The following is a 21,167-nucleotide window of genomic DNA, read 5'->3' as shown; positions in this document are numbered from 1 at the left end:
TGCTGGTTTTCGACAACTCAGCATTCCTTTGGTCCGCACCGCCAGCTGATGCATTCTTACTGCCATCAATCAGCCCTCGCATCTGCAGCGCAGTGATCAGCATGGGATTTCCATTGGGCCAGCCATTCGCTGCGCTGGCTTTGGAGGAGGAGTTCCTGTGGAGGCAGCAGAGGCAGGTGTGCTGGCACCTCGGGTACTCGATGCTCCTTCACAGATGGCCCAGGAATTACACGACGGGACCCGTGCGCAGCTATTTGGGCGTACGTAATCCAGGCGGACGCTCCCAGCGCAGCCCCGAGGGAGCGCTGCGCCGTCTTTCAGATGAGACGTTAATCCCCGTCTACCCTCTCAGGTGGACGTAAAAGATCCCGCGGCCACTATTCCAAAGAAGAGCAGGGGAGTTCTCCCCGGTGTCCTGGGGCCAATATTTATCCCTCAACCAACATCACTAAAAAAAAAACAGATTATCTGGTCATTTATCGCATTGCTGTTTGCGGGACCTTGCTGTGCGCAAATTGGCTGCCCCGATTCCTACATTACAACAGTGACTACACTTCAAAAAATAATAAATTGGCTGTAAAGTGCTTTGGGACATCCTGAGGTCGTGAAAGGCGCTATATAAATGCAAGTTCTTTCTTTACTGGAAGACATTCAGTGGAGAGGCAGTCACAAAACTTGTGTTGTCTACTGGGACACACATTTCAGTCTAGAATCAGCATCGGGGCAGCCCCACCTACTGATTACACTAGTTGATTTTATATATATATATATATATATATATATATGCATATATGCCAGGCTTGAGTTGCTAATTATGGTCACAGACGCAGTGTTCTTATTGAGGGGAAGCTGGATAAACACATGAGGGAGAAAGGAATAGAAGGATATGGTGATAGGGTGAGAGGAAGAGGGGAGGGAGGAGGCTCGTGTGGAGCATAAACACCAGCATAGACCAGTTGGGCCGAATGGCCTGTTTCTATGCTGTAAATTCTATGTAATTCTATTTTTATATAGGGTGTATGAATTCTGTATGCATTCCATATTTTAAAAAAAACTCTCCTGTAAGTTGATGATGCATCTGGCTGCTCAAATTTAAATATTCTTTCCACCAGCTGAATAAACGTACTCTTCCTGTGCTTCTATGGTTTGTCATGAAATGTATGCGGGGATGTGTTAGATTTTTTTTTTTGGCATGTATTCATATTTCCTCATACACTGAGCTACAAAACAATGACGTTGTTTTAACATTATGAAACTGCTGTCTGAAAAGAGTTTTTAAATCCCGCCACAGATTCTTTTGAGCCTGTTTGTTGCCGTCATTCTGGACAATCTAGAGCTGGATGAAGACCTGAAGAAGCTGAAACAGGTAAAGACTCTTCCACATTCACCCAGCCTGAACATTTCTCACCTTGTGTGTGAACGCACATTGTGTTTAGATCGCGTTCAAGAATTCCTTCGGCTGTAGGTTTATGTAAAGTTTATGGAGTTTTCTTTTGAATAGACTCGAAGGGTGGGTGAGTGTGTGTGGGTAGGCGGCAGGGTGAGGGGTGGGGTGAGGGGGTGTGGGGTAGGGGAGCGGGAGGCCTGACACATCTGGTCAGACTCCCCCCTTCCCTGTTGACGTGATCGGCTCACAGTCATTTCCAAACCCGCGATCCTGGATAGAGTGGATGAAACATTAAGCGAAAACTCCTACAGTTGTATTTTTAAAAATTATTGGTAAGGGGCCTTGAAATTATACTGTTGCAAAGGGTATAAAAATTCTGCTTTAGCAAATAGCTAGCACAGACATGATGGGCCGAACGGTCTCCTGTGCTGTAAATGTCTGTGGTTCTATGGAATGTTGGTCAGGACTTGGACGACCTCCCTGCTTTTCTTCAAATAGTGCCATGAGAACTTTGATGCCAGTTTGTAGAGACGGACAGAGTTTCAATTTAGGAGAGAACTTGCACTTATATAACAACAACTTGCACTTATATAACAACAACTTGCACTTATATAACGCCTTTAACGTAGTAAAATGTCCCAAGGTGCTTCACAGGAGCGATTATCAAACGAAATTTGACACCAAGCCACGTAAAGAGATATTAGGACAGGTGACCAAAAGCTTGGTCAAAGAGAGAGGTTTTAAGGAGCATCTTAAAGGAGGAGAGAGAGAGGCGGAGAGGTTTAGGGAGGGAATTCCAGAGCTTAGGGCCCAGGCAGCTGAAGGCACGGCCGCCGATGGTGGAGCGATGAAAATCGGGGACGCGCAACAGGCCAGGATTGGAGGAACGCAGAGATCTCGGGGGGGGTTGTAGGGCTGGAGGAGGTTGCAGAGATAGGGAGGGGGGGGCGAGGGCCGTGGAGGGATTTGAAAACAAGGATGAGAATTTTAAAATCGAGGCGTTGCCGGAACGGGAGCCAATGTAGGTCAGCGAACACGGGGGTGATGGGTGAACGGGACTCGGTGCCTTTCATGCCGTCTGGACATCCCAAAGCGCCTCGCAGCCAGTGTATCGGCCTAAGTGGGGCTTCTGACTCGGGCACAGCATGTCACCACTTGAGCTGAGCTGACCCTAAATTTAAAAATATTTTATCTTCCAACCTATAGACATCCATTAATGAAGCTATCATTCCGCACCAGTGCCTGAGACACTGACAGAATCTTTTAAAAGATTTTGAATTTGGCATAAAATACTCAACAGAAAACGGGGGAAAGTATAATTGAACAGCAATAATGTATGTGTGGGTGTGCGGTAGGTTGTAATTGAGGACAGGCAGTCGTAGCCCTGTCCTTCACTCAAGCTGCATGTCTGCAATTCTAACCTCCTCCACACCCACGCCTCGACTGTTAGTCAGCTTGATCTGAAATTGACTGATAAATGTATATTTTGACGGTGGCCGTGTAAGTATTCAGAGAATCGTACAGCGCAGAATGAGGCCATTTGGCCCATCGTGCCTGTGCCGGCTCTTTGAACGAGCTATCCAATTATTCCCACTCCCCCTGCTCTTTTCCCCCACAGCCCTGCAAATTTTTTTCTTCTCAAGAATTTATCCAATTCCCCTTTTGAAAGTTACTATTGAATCTGCTTCCACCGCCCTTTCAGGCAGCGCATTCCAGATCATAACAACTCGCTGCGTAAAACGCATTCTCCTCATCTCCCCACCCGGTTCTTTTGCCAGTTATCTTAAATCTGTGTCCTCTGGTCACCGACCCTCCTGCCACTGGAAACAGTTTCTCCTTATTTACTCTATCAAAACCCTTCATAATTTTGAACACCTCGATTAAATCTCCCCTTAACCTTTTCTGCTCCAAGGAGAACAATCCCAGCTTCTCCGGGCTCTCCACATAACCAAAGCCCCTCATCCCTGCAGAAAGTCCCTATCATGTAGTAATAAACTTAGCAAAAACTTTTTTTTCATTTTGCTTCAATGTTAGATAATGCAAAAAATGACAATCTCTAATAAAGTCTTTGCTGGGGCATATTTGATGAGGCGTGTAGAAAGGAGATGAGTGATTGATACTGAGAGTAATAAGGGTGGACAACTCTTGTAGAAATCCGAACATCCTAAATTACTCACCCTCTGCATACGTGGAGCTTGGATCAGGGAAGGAGAACAAAGAAAAACATGTTTTTCAACAGCCCAATCAATCTGATAACTGCAACTAGTCACTAGATTATTTAACCACTTCTCATCTTTTTCCCATTATTTCTGCTCACTATTTATCCAGGAGAGGGGAGGTTAGACCACACTTAGAGTATTGTGCACAGATCTGGTCTCCACATTACAAGAAGGATATAGAAGCACTGGAGAAAGATTTACAAGGATGATGCCAGAACTGAGAGGTTATAACTATCGGGAAAGGCTGAACAGGCTGGGGCTCTTTTCTCTAGAAAAGAGAAGACTGAAAGGTGACCTGATCGAGGTCTTTAAAATTACGAAGGCGTTCGATAGGGTAGACGTAGAGAAAATGTTTCCATTTGTGGGGGAGTCCAAAACTAGGGGCCATAAATATAATGTGGAGATGCCGGTGATGGACTGGGGTTAACAAATGCAAGGAACCTTACAACACCAGGTTATAGTCCAACTGTGAGTCACCTGACGAAGGAGAAAGCCTCCGAAAGCTTGTGATTTTCAAATAAAACAGTTGGACTATAACCTGGTGTTGTAAGATTCCTTACATCCATAAATATAAGATAGTCACCAATAAATCCAATAGGGAATTCAGGAGAAACTTCTTTACCCAGAGAGCGGTGAGAATGTGGAACTCGCTACCACAAGGAGTGGTTGAGGCGAATAGAATAGATGCATTTAAGGGGAAGCTCGATAAACACATGAGGGAGAAAGGAATCGAAGGATTTGCTGATAGGGTGAGATGAGGTCGGGAGGGAGGAGGCTCGTGTGCAGCATAAACACGGCATTGACCAGTTGGGCTGATTAGTCAGCCCTCAGCCTTCTCTTTCCTCTGCCGGTTTTATGCTCCACACAAACCTCCTTATTCTATTTGCTTCATCCCACCCTATCGACGTATCCTTCTGTTCCTTTCTCCCTTCATGTATTAGTCTAGCTTCCCCTTAAATGCATCCATTCCATTCACCTCAACTACTCCATCTGGTAGCGAGTTCCACATTCTCACCACTCCATAAGTGAAGAAGTTTCTGTATAAATTGGAGCAGATTACCCTATAGGGAATAATTATACAATCTCGACTGAGCTGTGGTACATTACTTCAGGACTACAAAATAAGTTGTAAAAATGATTAATTACCGTGTCCTGCTGAAAATAACGTTCGTTATCAGAGTGCCTGAGTACGTGCGATTGTAAGAGCAAATTGTGCCTTTAATCACGGTAACGTTGTATTATACGAGCCTGTTCAATCTTTCCTGATATGTATAACCTCTCAGTTCTGGTATCTGTTTGCTTGGGCTCCACTGCAATTTTGTTGTTTTTTAAAAATTAAAATAATCCAGTGCCAATGGTACGTTATTTTCACATTGTAATGCGATGACTCATCGTTTGATCTTAATTGACTTTGTCATGTTGTTCTGATTCAAAAAAGAATATGCTACAGCGACAGGAAGTCTAAATATATTATTAGCTCCCACAGTGCCAAGAAACCAGGGGTAATAACCACCCACACACAAGATTGTTTATTAGACATTGTTGACCAGTAGATAAACACACATGTAAACTGACAGTTGATGCCAGATTTAATTGCTGTTAATGTACTTGATCCTTATTTTTATAGTCTTTACAAACAACATACATTTATCAACTAAGGATAGCTGCAGAGAATCATAAAATCAAGCAGCACAGAAGGAGGCCATTCGGCCCATTGTGCCTGTGCCGGCTCTTTGAAAGAGCTATCCAATTAGTCCCACTCCCCCTGCTCTTTCCCCGTAGCCCTGCTAATTTTTCCCCTTCAAGTATTTATCCAATTCCAGTTTGAAAGTTATTATTGAATCTGCTTCCACCGCCCTTTCAGGCAGCGCATTCCAGATCATAACAACTCGCTGCGTTTAAAAAAAAAAATTTCTCCTCATCTCCCCTCTGGTTCTTTTGCCAATTATCTTAAATCCGTGTCCTCTGGTTACCGACCCCTCTGCCACTGGAAACAGTTTCTCCTTATTTACTCAGTCAAAACCCTTCATGATTTTCAACGCCACTGTTAAATCTCCCCTTAACCTTCTCTGCTCTAAGGAGAACAATCCCAGCTTCTCCAGTCTCTCCACATAACTGAAGTCCCTCATCACATGTTATTTGAAGTAGAAAAATAATTGCAATACACATCTGTCACCAGTGTAATGTAGTTGAGGGATAGACTTTTGCTTGAAAGGGAAACGTATTTTCCTGAATTGTTTACATAATTGTAAATGTTACAGAGACAGGCATACACTCATCAGTGTCTCCCGGTCGTCCCTTGTTTGGTATTATTCTTTAAAACTGCAGTTTGGGAACACATATATTTTTGAATGGTGCCCACCACCCCAACTTAGCAAGTTCTCCCCATCCATTGGCATCGTGACTGGAATCTCTGACTGCATGGCAGCGATTTCCGTCTGCCCATACTGAAAAAGGGGAGCCGAAAGGCAGACAAATATTTTTTTTCAAGACCCTTCCACCCGCTGACTGCCAGAGGCTGGCCCAACTCGATATCCGGGTGAGCCTTCAAACGGGAGCCATTTCGCCCACCTGACACGGCCGTACTGAAATGTTTGAGCCGTGGTTTACGCCGGTTGTAAAAACTCCCGACGCAATTTTCAGGTACTGGCGGGTGGAGTGCGTGCTGGGCGTTCTCCGTTCACCAGTGCTGGTCGTGGAGCAGCCTGACCAGCGGCCCCTTTAAGGGACCGTTGTGGGCAGCACTGAAAACGCTGAAAAATACCTGTGAAGAAAGAAAAAACTTGCATTTATATAGCGCCTTTCACAAGCTCAGGACGCCCCAAAGCGCTTTACAGCCAATGAAGTACTTTTGAAGTGTAGTAATGTGGCAGCCAATTTGCACACAGCAAGATCCCACAAACAGCAACGTGATGATGACCAGATAATCTGTTTTTAGTGATGTTGGGTTGAGGGATAAATATCGGCCCCAGGACATCAGGGGGAGCTCCCCCTGCTCTTCTTCGAAACAGTGGCCGTGGGATCTTTCACGTCCACCTGAGAGGGCAGACGGGGGCCTCGGTTTAACGTCTCATCTGAATGACGGCACCTCTGACGGTGCAGCGCTCCCTCAGTACTGGAACCGGGTGTGTTGGCCTCGATTATATGCAACCTACTGACTGAGGCGAGAGTGATACCCACTGAGCCACGGCTGATACTGTTGAGTGAGACAGGAAGGACAAGGTGGAGGTGGAGGAGAAATCTTCTCAACTGTGGTTTTATCCCACGAGAGGATAAACTTGCCACCAAGCAAAGACTGACTCATTAGTTAGTAGACTCTCTGCCATTACTGGCACCAGCTGGCAGATGGCACCCTGACAAAGTGAAATAGCTATTTTGTGGGACAGTTGCGAACATATTGCGTTGGGAGGCAGCTGTGAAGCAATCAGCAGACTTTCATCAAGCCTCATTCTGTGGATTTGGCTGCAAAAAGAGACGAGCCCAATTGGCCGAGGCGTACTCCCCTCCGCAATGGGACCTAAACACAGAAAGCGTATCGCCAGCTGGAAACTTATTCTTTCATCGCTCCATCATTGGCGGCCGTGCCTTCAGCTGCCCAGGCCCTAAACTCTGGAATTCCCTCCCTAAACCTCTCCGCCTCTCTCTCCTCCTTTAAGACGCTCCTTAAAACCTACCTCTTTGACCGAGCTTTTGGTCACCTGTCCCTAATATCTCCTTATGTGGCTCGGTGTCAAATCTTATAATGCTCCTGTGAAGCACCTTGGGACATTTTGCTACATTAAAGGCGCTATATAAATGCAAACTTTTGTTGTTGTTGGAGTGTTACCCAAGGATGATATTGGTTGAAAAAGATAGATTTCTTACTTCCTGGTGAAGTGCATGAAATTTTCCGCCTTGTACTATAATTCTAAGCTTCTGACCTCTCGCATCGTGAATGGTGATAGATTGGGAAAAGGGGAGGTGCAACGATTCCTGGGTGTCCTTGTGCACCAGTCGCTGAAAGCGAGCATTCAGGTGCAGCAAGCAGTTAGGAAGGCGAATGGTATGTTGGCCTTCATTGCAAGAGGATTTGAGTACAGGAGCAGGGATGTCTTACTGCAGTTATACAGGGCCTCGGTGAGACCACACCTGGAGTATTGTGTGCAGTTTTGGTCTCCTTATCTGAGGAAGGATGTCCTTGCCATGGAGGGAGTGCAACGGAGGTTTACCAGACTGATTCCTGGGATGGTGGGACTGACGTATGAGGAGAGATTGGGTCGACCAGGCCTATGTTCACTAGAGTTTAGAAGAATGAGAGGTGATCTCATCAAAACATATAAAATTCTAACAGAACTAGACAGACTAAATGCAGGGAGGATGTTCACGATGGCTGGGGAGTCCAGAACCAGGGGTCACAGTCTCAGGATACGGGGTATGCCATTTAGAACCGAGATGAGGAGAAATTTCTTCAGCCAGAGGGTAGTGAACCTGTAGAATTCTCTACCACAGAAGGCAGTGGAGGCCAATTCATTAGATATATTCAAGAAGGAGATAGATATATTTCTTAATGCTAAAGGGATCAAGGGATATGGGGAAAAAGCGGGAACAGGGTACTGAGTTAGACGATCAGCCATGATCATTTTGAATGGCGGAGCAGGCCCGAAGGGCCGAATGGCCTATTCTTGCTCCTATTTTCTATGTTTCTATCTTTCTGTGGGGTTTTCCCAAGTTCTTCTGTTGGAATTTTGTGTTAATGGTTATGAGAAAAGAAAGAACTTGCATTTATATAGCGCCTTTCACAACCTCAGGACGTCCCAAAGCACTTTACAGCCAATGAAGTACTTTTGAAGTGTAGTCACTGATGCAATGTAGGAAATGCGGCAGCCAATTTGCGCACAGCAAGATCCCACAAACAGCAATGAGATAATGACTAGATGATAGTCTGTTTCAGTGATATCGGTTGAGGGATAAATATTGGCCAGGACACCAGGGAGAACTCCCCTGCTCTTCTTCGAATATTGCCATGAGATCTTTTATGTTCACCTGAAAGAGCTGATGGGACCTCGGTTTAACATCTTATAAGAAAGACGGCACCTCCGACAGTGCAGCACTCCTTCAGTACTGCACTGGGAGTGTCAGCCTGGATTATGTGCTCGAGTCTCTGGAGTGGGACTCGAACTCACAACCTTCTGATTCCAAGGCAAGAGCACTAACCCACTGAGCCACGGCTAACCTACGTTGTAGGACTTGGAGAGCATATATTGTTTTAACCTTACTGTGGATCACAAGTCATATGGACTGGTTAACAAATTATTTATGGGTCTGCTTTGCTTAATCCTCTACTATCAACTACAACAACTTGCATTTATATAGCACCTTTAACGTAACGAAACGTCTCAAGGCGCTTCACAGGGAGTGTTATCAGACAGAATTTGACACCGAGCCGCATCAAGAGATATTGGGACAGGTGACCAATAGATTGGTCAAAGAAGCATGTTTTAAGGAGCGTCTTAAAGGAGGAGAGAGAGGCGGAGAGGTTTAGGGAGGGAATTCCAGAGCTTAGGGCCCAGGCACCTGAAGGCACGGCCGCCGATGGTGGAGTGCAGGAAATCGGGGGATGCGCAAGAGGTCAGAATTGGAGGAGCGCAGAGATCTCGGAGGGTTGTCGGGCTGGAGGGGGTTACAGAGATAGGGAGAGGCGAGGCCACGGAGGGATTTGAAAACGAGGATGAGAATTTTACACTTGTGGCGTTGCCGGACCGGGAGCCAATGTAAGTCAGCGAGCAGAAATGAGAGAATGGAACTTCGTGTGTATCTTCGCTTTACTGGTTAGAAAAGAGAAAGTTTGCTATGTTTGTTGGGGTGATAGTTTAAGGGAAGAAGCAAGTGATATGGTTCGAAAAGCCTTAAAGCAATGAGTGTCCCTCGTAATTTTCCCACCTTTGGTAGGCTGACCTTATCTGTGATAGGCGAAAGACAACATTATCTGAGCGATGATGAATACTACACCTAAAAGTGAACAAGTCACTTATTCAAGAAGTATTATGATTTATAATTTGCATGCCATATTTTAATATAATTGACGCTTTGCTATTTTAATGAAGTACTGTCTAAATAGTCACATCATTTTACGATCAAGTATTTCAGAACTAATTTATTTGATTAATGATGTGCACTGATGGCAAATGACTGGGGTTAATGTACACTTCTGAGTCTCCTTTTGGTGCGTGAAGGCAAATAAAGTCCAGCTGGAGCCAAATTAATTAAAACCCTACTTCATCAGTCTTCCAGAAAAGAAATGCTTTGTAGCAGTGCCTCGAGATTAGCGTCTTATGATGTGTAAATCCAAATCACTTAACAACGTGCTACTAACAACTGATTAAAACTATTGGCTTTTGCAACCAGATTGCATTGAATATCTTGTAAGTTTTAACTGCTGCACTTTTTTAAAAAAATGTTAATGTTTATATTAGATGAAGTAAGGTGGGAAGAGACTCGTGTGGAGCATAAACACATGAGCATAGACCAGTTGGGCCGAATAGCTGGAAATTCTATGTAATATCTACCAAGGTGAACAAAATGTACAGTTTTAAGGGCTTTGCTTTCTTTTATTTCAAAACCCTTTTACATGAGAACTAACGCATGTCCAAATATTTCACAACTTTGAAAACTCGAATACCAGACTGTAATTGCCTTCGATTAATATTAATGTTTGAACGTTTTTTTTTAAAACTGAGATCTATATTTGTATAGTTTGAAGAATTATATATAATGTGCTGATTTTTTTTTTCTTTTTATAAGAGGAAATTCTGTTATGCTAACATTCAAGTTTTAAATTTAGGAAGAGGTTTATTTGTAATGTATGTATGAGTTTCATACTCACAATATCACTGTCTGTGATTTCCACATCGTTCACCTGAGGAAGGAGGAAGCCTCCGAAAGCTTGTGAATTTAAAATAAAATTGCTGGACTATAACTTGGTGTTGTAAAATTGTTTACAATTGTGAAAACAGAGACATAGCTTTATGAATGGCCCACATGAAATGTAGAATTGGGAAATGCCAACCTTTCACATTTCAGTTCTCTGATCATCTGTTTGCAAAGCCCCATTGGATGCTTTGCACTGCATCCGATCAATATGTGTATTTGGATTTGACTCCAGCCTTATTTCAAGATAAATACTTAAACAAGTATTTGATCTAGCACTAATAAAACATACCTGTTTTTAACAGCATAAAATCTCATGGAATTTTCTTTGAGTTCTGATACAGAATGCAGAGTTTGTCATTGCATTTTATATATAAAGTATTACTTCTAGAATGTTCTCATTTGTTCTCCTATTCTTTTCAGATTAAGTGGTGTCTGTACTCTGGGCATTGGCCCTTCACTGAAGTTTCTCAAATTAAAAAAACAAAGTTGCTTTTTTGTTCTTATCTGTGATTTTTGTCACAAAGAAACTTCTTTACCCAGAGAGTGGGGAGAATGTGGAACGAGGAGTAGCTGAGGTGAATAGCATGGATGCATTTAAGGGGAAGCTAGATAAGTACATGAGGGAGAAAGGAATAGAAGGATATGCTGATAGGGTGAGATGAAGTAGGGAGGGAGGAAGCTTGAGTGGAGCATGAACACCGGCATAGACCAGTTGGGCCGAATGGCCTGTTTCTGTGCTGTAAATTCTATGTAAGATTTCCCGTGGTTTTGCAGCGTGGAGTCCAGATCAGGTGTAGTTTTCAGGTGAAACTGGGTTCGAGGGTAATAGATAATAGGACCAGCGGCACAGATGTGCCTTTTTTAAAGTCATATATTCTGTCTTTATTTCATATAATGCTTTGATTTTATATTATTATTTATAGTTTAACAGCAAAACTTACAGCAATTTGAGTAGCAGAGGAGTTGAGTTGGTTGGAATTTCCCTGCTGTACAGTTTAAAGAGCTGGGAGATAAAAAGTTGGGGTGTTACAGCCCCGCCACTGGCAGGACTATAATTACAGTGTTTATATAGCTCACTCCCATTATAAATGTGGACAAAGGAATTTATAATAAAGAAAGACTTGCATTTCTACAGCGCCTTTCATGACCTCAGGATGTCCCAAAGCGCTTTACAGCCAATGAAGTATTTTTGAAGTGTAGTCGCTGTTGTAATGTAGGAAACGCAGCAGCCAATTTGCGCACAGCGAGATCCCACAAACAACAAAATGATAATAACCAGATAATGTGTTTCAGTGATGTTGGTTGAGGGATAAATATTGCCCAGGACACCGGGGAGAACTCCCCTGCTCCTCTTCGAAATAGTGGCCATGGGAACTTTTACGTCCACCTGAGAGGGCAGACGGGGCCTCGGTTTAAAGTCTCATCCGAACGACGGCCCCTCCAACGGTGTAGCACTCCCTCAGTACTGCACTGGGAGTGTCAGCCTAGATTTTGTGCTCAAGTCTCTGGAGTGGGGACTTGAACCCACAACCTTCTGACTCGGAGGCGAGAGTGTGAGCCACGGCTGACACAAAAGTGTGACAAAAACATGACAACAGGAAATAAGGTTTTGTACACAGAAAGTACACACAGATGTAAGCTATTGATATATTAGATTTATCACTGGAACTTCTTAAGATAAAGGCTTTTAACGTTCACTTTTAAGCGATTTGTTTTACTGGAGAAGGTGCCAGACTATTGGCGCAGACTCATGAAATTTAGGCTTAATTGTAAACTTTAATATGTACTCAGCAGCATCTCTTGTATTTTTGCTATGGTACAAAATTAGGAAACTTTATCAAAACTGGATATTTCAGATCATTTTGGGGCACGATGTCCTGTTTTTGCTATTTGTGTTAAAATCCTAAAAAATGTGTTTTTTTTTTTCATCCGTGCATTTATTACATAGAATGTGCAGCACAGAAACAGGCCATGCCGGTGTTCATGCTCCACGCGAGCCTCCTCCCACCTCTCTCCATCTCACCCCATCAGCCTATCCTTCCGTTCCTTTCTCCCTCATGTGTTTATCCAGCTTCCCCTTAAATGCATCCATGCTATTCGCCTCAACTACTCCTTGTGGGAGCGAGTTCCACATTCTCACCACTCTCTGGGGAAAGGAAGTTTCTCCTGAATTCCTTATTGGATTTATTACCGACTATCTTATATTTATGATCTCCAAAGAAGGGAAAGAGAGGAAATCTTCCCCTTTGGTAACATCTGCAGGGAAAACAAGGAATTGCCTGTATTTGCTGATTTTTTTTTTCTATTTTATTATATATATAACCAATTTTCGGAATTCAATTTAATTGCAAGTCAGAATTAATTCATTGTCATGAAATTATCTCCATTTGCAGAACAAACAAAACAAAGCAGATTTGTTTGCTTCTCATTACCATAGTAAACATCCCTTTCTGGTCCTGCATGGCTTGTCATTTAGGCTGGCTTGGATAACTGGGCCTGCCAATTAGGCTATACATTGGTCCTATGTGAATCTAATTTCCTGGCAGCCAAAGCTTTCATGAAATTATACTTTTAAAGTAAAGATGACTAAAAGTAAATAATTTACTAAATCTTTATATCATCATATTACAGTATATTAAAAGCTCATATAACACGAACTATTAAAGTGTGCAACCGTGCAATGATTTGTCATTTTTGTAAATGATTTTTTTTGTCTTTTTTATAAAGTAATTTAATGTTGAACTGAGAATCGTCCTCAAATGTGCTGGAAGGGTTAGACGTTTCTGGCCTCCACAGATTTAAGTTTCCAGGTGCTGAAAACAACTATGCTAACATTCCCTGACCACTCAACCATCAATTAATCATCGCCTAATCTGTTACTATGGTAATGGCATCAGTGTTACATTTAAGTTCAAGCCTTGGGGAATCTTTGCAAAATGAAGTTTCTGGGCAGTGAACAGAAGCTCTTGTTTAATTTTTCTGGTAAAATCTCTTTTCAAAATGTGAAACATCTCAACATTTTTTTTTGCAAACAGTTTGGAGGTTTGTTTATAGCAGCATCAAGTTAACCGAGTGCCAGAAACATGACTATCTCGTTAGTATCTTGACTTGTTGAACAGGAGTTTCTGGCTTGGAAGCCAGAAATTCTTGACAATACAGGCTTTTAAAAATATTAAAGGATAAGATAATTGTAAGCATAATTGATTTTTTTTTTGTAAGCGCAGAACCAGGAGGGGAGATGAGGAGAAATGTTTTTTAGGCAGCGAGTTGTTATGGTCTGGAATGCGCTGCCTGAAAGAGCGGTGGAAGCAGATTCAATAATAACTCTCAAAAGGTGAAGTGGATAAATACTTGAAAAGGAGAAATTTGCAGGGCTACTGGGAAAGAGTGGGGGGGAGAGACTAATTGGATAGCTCTTTCAAAGAGCCAGCACAGTCGCAGTGGGCCGAATGGCCTCCTTCTGTGCTGTATGATGCTGTGCTACAGCCCCAGCTGAATTGCTGCAGGGAGAAAGTGTGGCACTAGTCTCTTTGAACTTGTCATAGCTTTGAAGGAAAGGAACATAAGAAATAGGAGCGGGAGCTGGCCATACAGCCCCTCGAGCCTATTGGAAGACTCATTGAAGGTTTGTGGATGATAAGAGTGTGTATATATATTTATATATATATATATATATAGTGCTGTCGGGTAAACCACAGCAAGTTTCCCATCAATTTATTTCATGTACTGATGGTGGGGTCTATATCTCGAATGTTCCTTTGATCTTTCAGTTGGCAACTCGTGTCCCAAAATCATTAAAACTGAGAGAATGGTATCAAGGGATGTGACATAATTGTTAACATTAGATTAAAATAAAACAATCAGTAAGACCAAAAAGTGTCTCAACTGTTTTTTTTAATAGTGTCTCTCTTTAAAGAAACATCTTCGGTATTTGATATGAAAGTAAGATTTTCACTGAATTTAACCGTTTTTTGTTAAATTAGAAAGTCAGGGCAGCCACGATGTAATCTCAATCCTACATCTAGTCCCAGATTGACAATCTATTTCATTTGCTTTTATAATTTAAATATTTCTAGCTGGGATCACTTGCAAGTTTCAATGTGCAGTTTTGTACTTTCTCCAATGCTAAATGAAATAAACTATTTCATCAATCAATCTCCCTCTTATAGTTTCTAAAATGGAAGACATTCTAACGGAGTCTGATTTAAGTAAAAGAATGTTTGTACTTTTCTTGATTGCAGTGCTCCCTTAGAAGCTCACTGTGGCTGCCTCTGAAAATTGCTTTATAACAAAGATTTAACAATCCCAGGCATTACAGGCATGGCAAAAGATGACGTCACACTGTAATTTAAAATTGAATTATACAGCCAGAAAGGAATAAAATGTATTAGTAACATATTTCAAAGTTATGTAATTTTACCCATTTACTTTTACTCTCATTTTTCCTTATGATGTCTTTTTTTCATTTTCTTTAGTTTTTAAGCTGCTTCCCGACTGTTCCTATTCAGTATTTTCTTTAATATAATTTCCTTTCTTCTACCATGGCCAAAATTGAACTCTTTCTGCAGAACTTGAAGCAGTAGGATGACTTCTCTCCATCACTTTCTGTTATTGTTCATTCACGGTGCCACAAAACCAGACCTGCTTTGCTTTCGGTCAGGCTGACTCATGTAAACCAGACATGCCATGTTTTTGAAGAGTTTGAAGCAGCAACTCTCTTTCCCCCCCCCCCCCGCCGCAAAAAGCTGCTGAGGCTGGGGGTCAATTGAAAATTTCAAAACTGAGATTGATAGATCTTTGTTAGGCAAGGGTATTAAGGGTTAGGGAACCAAGGTGGGTAGATGGAGTTGAGATACAGATCAGCCATGATCTCATTGAATGGCGGAACAGGCTCGAGGGGCTGAATGGCCTACTACTATTCCTGTGTTCCTAATTGAATGGCAGAACAGGCTTGAGGGGCTGAATGGCCTACTCCTGTTCCTGTGTTCCTAATTGAATGGCGGAACAGGCTTGAGGGGCTGAATGGCCTACTACTATTCCTAATTGAATGGCGGAACAGGCTCGAGGGGCTGAATGGCCTACTCCTGTTCCTGTGTTCCTAATTGAATGGCGGAACAGGCTTGAGGGGCTGAATGGCCTACTACTATTCCTAATTGAATGGCGGAACAGGCTCGAGGGGCCGAATGGCCCACTCCTGTTCCTATGTTCCTGTTGCTCCTGATCAGCCAGAGCCTTTGAATGTATTACTTCACTCAGATTTGATAGCAATAATGTTGTGCTATGGTATTTCGGAGAGCATTTGACTCACCATGTCAGACAGGAGTCCATGCACAGCCATGAGCCACAGCATACACTAACACTTGCGTTTGCCACAATCCTTGACCTGGGATTGTTCTTGGGCTTCACTGACTTATTTGGTGAGAGATCAGGTCAGGGGTTAATCTCTTTACAGATGCAACCTTTTGTGACTGTGAAATGGCTGAGGCTCAGACAAGTAAAGATCTTCAGATTTGTCCCTCATTGAGCAAAGGTTACCCAGCTACTTCAACAAAAGCAAAATACCATCAGTGCTGGAAATCTGAAATAAAAACAGAAAATGCTAGAAACACTCAGCAGGTCAGGCAGTATCTGTGGAGAGAGAAACAGAGTTAACGTTTCAGGTCGATGACCTTTTATCAGAACTGGAAGATGTTAGAGATATAACCGTTTATAAGTAAGTACAGAGCCGGGGAAAAGAACAAAAGGGAAGGTCTGTGATAGGGTGGAGGGCAGGAGTGATTAAATGACAAAAGGGATGATGGTGCAAGGCAAAAGGAGATGGTAATGGGACAAGTAAAGAAACAAAAGATGGGTCCAGAGGAGGTGTAAATGGCAACAGCAGAACATCAGGTACTTTGATTGTTAACTCACTGAACCGGGAAAGAAACTTACCTCTGGGAAACTGGGAATAAAATTGCCCAGTATGTCCACGTACTACAGTCTAATCCCATGAAGTATTTTAGTGTTGTATTTTTATTAACCACGTTTCATCAGTTCAAAAGGGTTATCGTTAAAAATTAAATAGAACTTACAGCACAGAAAGAGGCCATTCAGCCCAACTGGTCCACGCCGGTGTTTATGCTCCACACAAGCCTCCTTCATCTAATGTTATCAGCCTATCCTTCTATTCCTCTCTCCCTCATGTGTTTATCTATCTTCCCTTTAAATGCATCTATGCTATTCGCCTCAACCATCCCATGTGGTAGAGAGTTCCACATTATCACCACTCTCTGGGTAAAGAGGTTTCTCCTGAATTCATTATTGAATTTATTAGTGACTGTCTGTCTTATATTTATGACCTCTAGTTTTGGTCTCCCCCACAAGTGGAGACATCTTAGGAACATAGGAACAGGAGTAGGCCATTCAGCCCCTCGTGCCTGCTCCGCCATTTGATAAGATCATGACTGATCTGTGATCTAACTCCATACACCTGCCTTTGGCCCATATCCCTTAATACCTTTGGTTGCCAAAAAGCTATCTATCTCACATTTAAATTTAGCAATTGAGCTAGTATCAATTGCCGTTTGCGGAAGAGAGTTCCAAACTTCTACCACCCTTTTCTCTACGCCTACCCTATCAAACCCTTTCATACTTATCTAGCTTTCCTTTAAATACATCCGTGCTATTTGCCTCAACCACTCCGTGTGGTAGGAACGATTTTGATTCATTTGAATTATTGGTTGTTACTTGGATCTACTCTGGGAACACTTTTTTTTACTTCTTTTAAAAGAAACTGAAACTTGCAGAGATCGCTATTAGCAGGTTGGTGTGCCAACAGGCTTAAGTAAAAAAGAATTAAAATCACTAATTAATTGCAACAATGGTGCGATGTGGGAGTCCCAAGATGTTTTTTCTATGTGAGAACTTTCTGTGAGAGCTACTGATATGGAAATAAAGGCTTTGGTTTAACCTACATTGGCTGCATCGAGAGAGTAACAGTCCTGCTTAGATTCCCATGCACTACAGAAAATTCTTCACCATTTGATGTCTGCAACAACTGGCTTAGATAACATCAGTTGTGCTATTTTGGATTAAGTACATAGAAATGTATTGGACCAAGAAAGATTATTGCAGTCCATTCAAGCAACAATGCCCTTAAGTTCAACTTCATTTATGAAACAGCACAGAAGGAGGCCATTCGGCCCATTGTGCCTGTGCTGGCTCTTTGAAAGAGCTGCCCAATTAGTCTCACTCCCCTGCTCTTTCCCCATAGCCCTGCAAACTTTTCCTTTTCAAGTATTTATCCAATTCCCTTTTGAAAGATACTATTAATTCTGCTGCCTCCGCCCTTTCGGGAAAATTATTTTACGATTTTTTATATATATATATATATATATATATATATAAATATATATTGCATTTTTTTTTCTCCCGAGAGAAAGGATTGGATTGGTTTTTAAAAAAGTGCCTTTAATTGGAATTTTTACAGGGAGAATGTTGAGAATTCCTGACTTGAAAGTCAATGCTAATATTGTAAGGAGGGTGGTGGAGAAAGCAAGATACTCTTCCCAATATTGGCAACAAGTTAAGCTGTTCTAAATTGCTGCGCTAACCACTAAACTCTTCCCCCTTCTGAAACTCTCACATGTAAAACTTGTATTTATTACAGTTACATGGGTAAGATGGGTATAGAGGGATATGGGCCAAGTGCAGGCAATTGGAACTAGCTTAGTGGTATAAACTGGGCGACATGGACATGTTGGGCCGAAGGGCCTGTTTCCATGTTGTAACTTCTATGATTCTATGATTTATTTATTACAGTTGTGGGGTGAATTGTTTCCACTCTTGAGGTCTCCCCATGTCATGCATTATTCCCAAGCCCAGATAGGTGACCTACTCTCATGTTTCTACAACCAGGCACTGAGCAGTGCCTGGGAGTGGATTGAGTCATTATTCCCTCCACCTTTTTTCCCTCTATCTACTCTAGAAGCTGCTACTTTGCGCTTCCCCGATGCTGCAGTGAAATCATCAAACACACGTGCATCATTTGTTACGATGCACAAAGTGACCATATCGGAAGTACTACAATTCTCCGTTCCAATATAGTTCTTCTACTTGGACATAGAGAAGATGTTTCCACTTGTGGGGGAGTCCGAAACTAAGCGCCATAAATATAAGACAGTCACCAATAAATCCAATAAAGAATTCAGGAGAAACTTCTTTGCCCAGAGAGTGGTGAGAATGTGGAACTCGCTATCACAAGGAGTAGTTGAGGCGAATAGAATAGATACGTTTAAGGGGAAGCTGGATAAACACATGAGGGAGAAAGGAATAGAAGGATATGTTGCCAGGGTGAGGTGAAGTAGGGAGGGAGGAGGCCCGTGTGGAGCATAAACACCAGCATAGAACCGTTGGGCCGAATGGCCTGTTTCTGTGCTGTAAATTCTGTGCAATGTCTGTAATAATCTGTCGCTGGATTACTGTTTGAAAAAGCTTGTATTGTATATTAATGTGATACTGAGGGTTCTTGAAAACTGTTTTAAATTGGCTCTTAGCTCTTAAAATGTGAAGTGGGGAGGTGTATGTCAATCACAAAGGTACTTGATGGCAAATGCTGTACAGATTCTCTGAACATTTTAATGAGGTTCTATTCTGGTATTTGATATTTTTTAAAAGCATGGCTGCATCCCTCAGAGCGGAATTATGCAAATCTTTGTCAATTTTGTGTTGAGGGTTTGTGTGTTACTTGTATTTAAAGGGGCTCTGCATGAGAAATCTTACCAAGAACGTTATCAACCAAGTTCTAACTCTTTGTTTATACAAACCGGGACCAAGATGCTGATGGGCCTGGCCTGCCCGTATATGGGTGATGGAGGAGACCTCCCGACCGACCAAATAGAAGGCCACGGATACCGTCCCACATCCTGTTAGCAGCACCCGCCCTGATCCATCCACGTCTTCCCCGCTAGAGGTCACTGGGCTGAAGAAATTTGGGCAGCGGTCTTTTCGGTCTTCATCTCTTAAGGGACCACAGGGGTTGAACTGGGCCGTCTCTCAGGCGTTAGGCGACCTCCCAAAGCCCCAAAATGGCGGGCAGGAAGCGTCCGCACAATTCCCACCGGTCTAATGAGGTCCGAGGCCCAATATCTGGGGATTCTCGGTCCTCACCATTTGCGGGGCGGTGCTGCTGAATTTCTCCCCCTACAAGTGTTAGAGATAAGCTGGGATCACTTAGAAAATTGGTTTTTTTACCGATTATTTCATGACAGAAAATGCCAGAAACACTCAGCAGGTCAGGCAGCATCTGTGGAGAGAGAAACAGTTAACGATTCAGGTCCTTTCGTCAGAACTGGAAGATGTTAGAGGTGAACAGCATGGGGTGGAGATCTGAACCCGTGGGGTCTACCAGTCTTCGGAGGAGGTCCTAGAACTCAGAGGTTACTATTAAAGAAGGGGGTTTCTCTAGTCTGGGAACGATGGAAGGGATTCCTTGGGGTCAGCAGAGCGTTCTGGGCTCAATGGGGCAGTTCAAAGGGGGAGAGGGGGGGATCTAGTGTCTGGAAATGTTGGGGAGGGAGGTCCTGGGTTTTGGGAGTGTTAGGGCAGGTCCTTATGCCTGGAAGCACCGGGGGAGCAGTCTGGATTGGTGAACGTTGAAAGTTGGGGGGGGGGGGGTCCCAAGAATTGGGAGCGAGAATGAAAGCCTGAGCAGGGTCACCCTGGTGTCCGTGAGCACTGTGGGGGCGGGTGGGAACAGGATGGGGTCTGGCAGCCTGGAGGGAGAGGGAGGAGGCCAGGAAAATGAGATGCAAATTGCCCTGCCCCCTCCCACCACCTAGCAGCATATTTCCAGTACCCACCTGCAGTTTTTTTGGGGGGGGGGTGGGTACTCATCATCACCTTCCCACTCATCGGTCAGTGGCTGCCTTAAAGTACTTAGAGGAGATTTCGAGGGCTGGAGGAAATGGCTCCAGACTCGTGGGGAAGAATGTACCGCCTCCGTTCCCAATGTCACCGTGTGCTGTCGCCGATTTGCCGGGGAACTCGGAATAAGCAGTCCAGGCTGCTAACAGAATGGTTAAAATGTACCATTGCTGCTCAGAATTGTGCGCAAATGACTGTAAACTTACAATTACTGAGAAAAAGCCTACTTACCCCTCAGGACATCGTTCTCTCATCTATTATACATTAAAATCACTGAGTGGGCCTCCCCTCATCTAGCAAAATCCTTAGCCCCCCCTCCCTCACCCCCCACCCCACCCCACAACTGAACAGCATTTCATCAAAGCTCTAGGACAGGTGGGGGAATCTAGGACAAGGGGACATAACTTTAAAGTCAGAGCCAGGCCATTCGGGGGAGAAGATGAGAAACTCTTCTTCATGCAAAGGGTGGTCGAAGTGTGGAACTCTCTGCCACAAAGAGCAGTAGATGCTCAATTAACAGTTTTAAATCTGAGATCGATAGATTTTTTTTTTTTTGCTAGCCGAGGGTATTAAGGGATGGGATGGAGTCAGGATACAGATCAGCCATGATCTCGTTGAATGACAGAATGGGCTCGAGGGGCTGAATGGCCTCCTCGTGTTCCAATGATCCCCCCCCCCCCCACTACTGAGCACGCCTCAAACCACATATCCTCCCCCCAACAGGCCAGCACCTCAATCTCTTCCAACTG

The 21,167-nt window shown here is 43.3% G+C and overlaps 1 protein-coding gene across 1 annotated transcript in view; it reads left to right on the top strand.

The window, feature by feature from the left end:
- nalcn (sodium leak channel, non-selective) overlaps positions 1–21,167 on the top strand; it is a 182,781-nt gene that overhangs the window by 82,082 nt on the left and 79,532 nt on the right. The window contains exon 14 of the mRNA XM_067986611.1: positions 1,292–1,366. Coding sequence (XP_067842712.1) covers positions 1,292–1,366 — 75 coding nt within the window. The remainder of the gene's footprint in view (positions 1–1,291; positions 1,367–21,167) is intronic.

This window comes from Heptranchias perlo, chromosome 6 (assembly GCF_035084215.1).
Source record: "Heptranchias perlo isolate sHepPer1 chromosome 6, sHepPer1.hap1, whole genome shotgun sequence".
Lineage (NCBI taxonomy): Eukaryota > Metazoa > Chordata > Chondrichthyes > Hexanchiformes > Hexanchidae > Heptranchias > Heptranchias perlo.
Note: the sequence above shows the minus strand (reverse complement) of the source record. Positions and strands in the feature narration are given on the sequence as shown.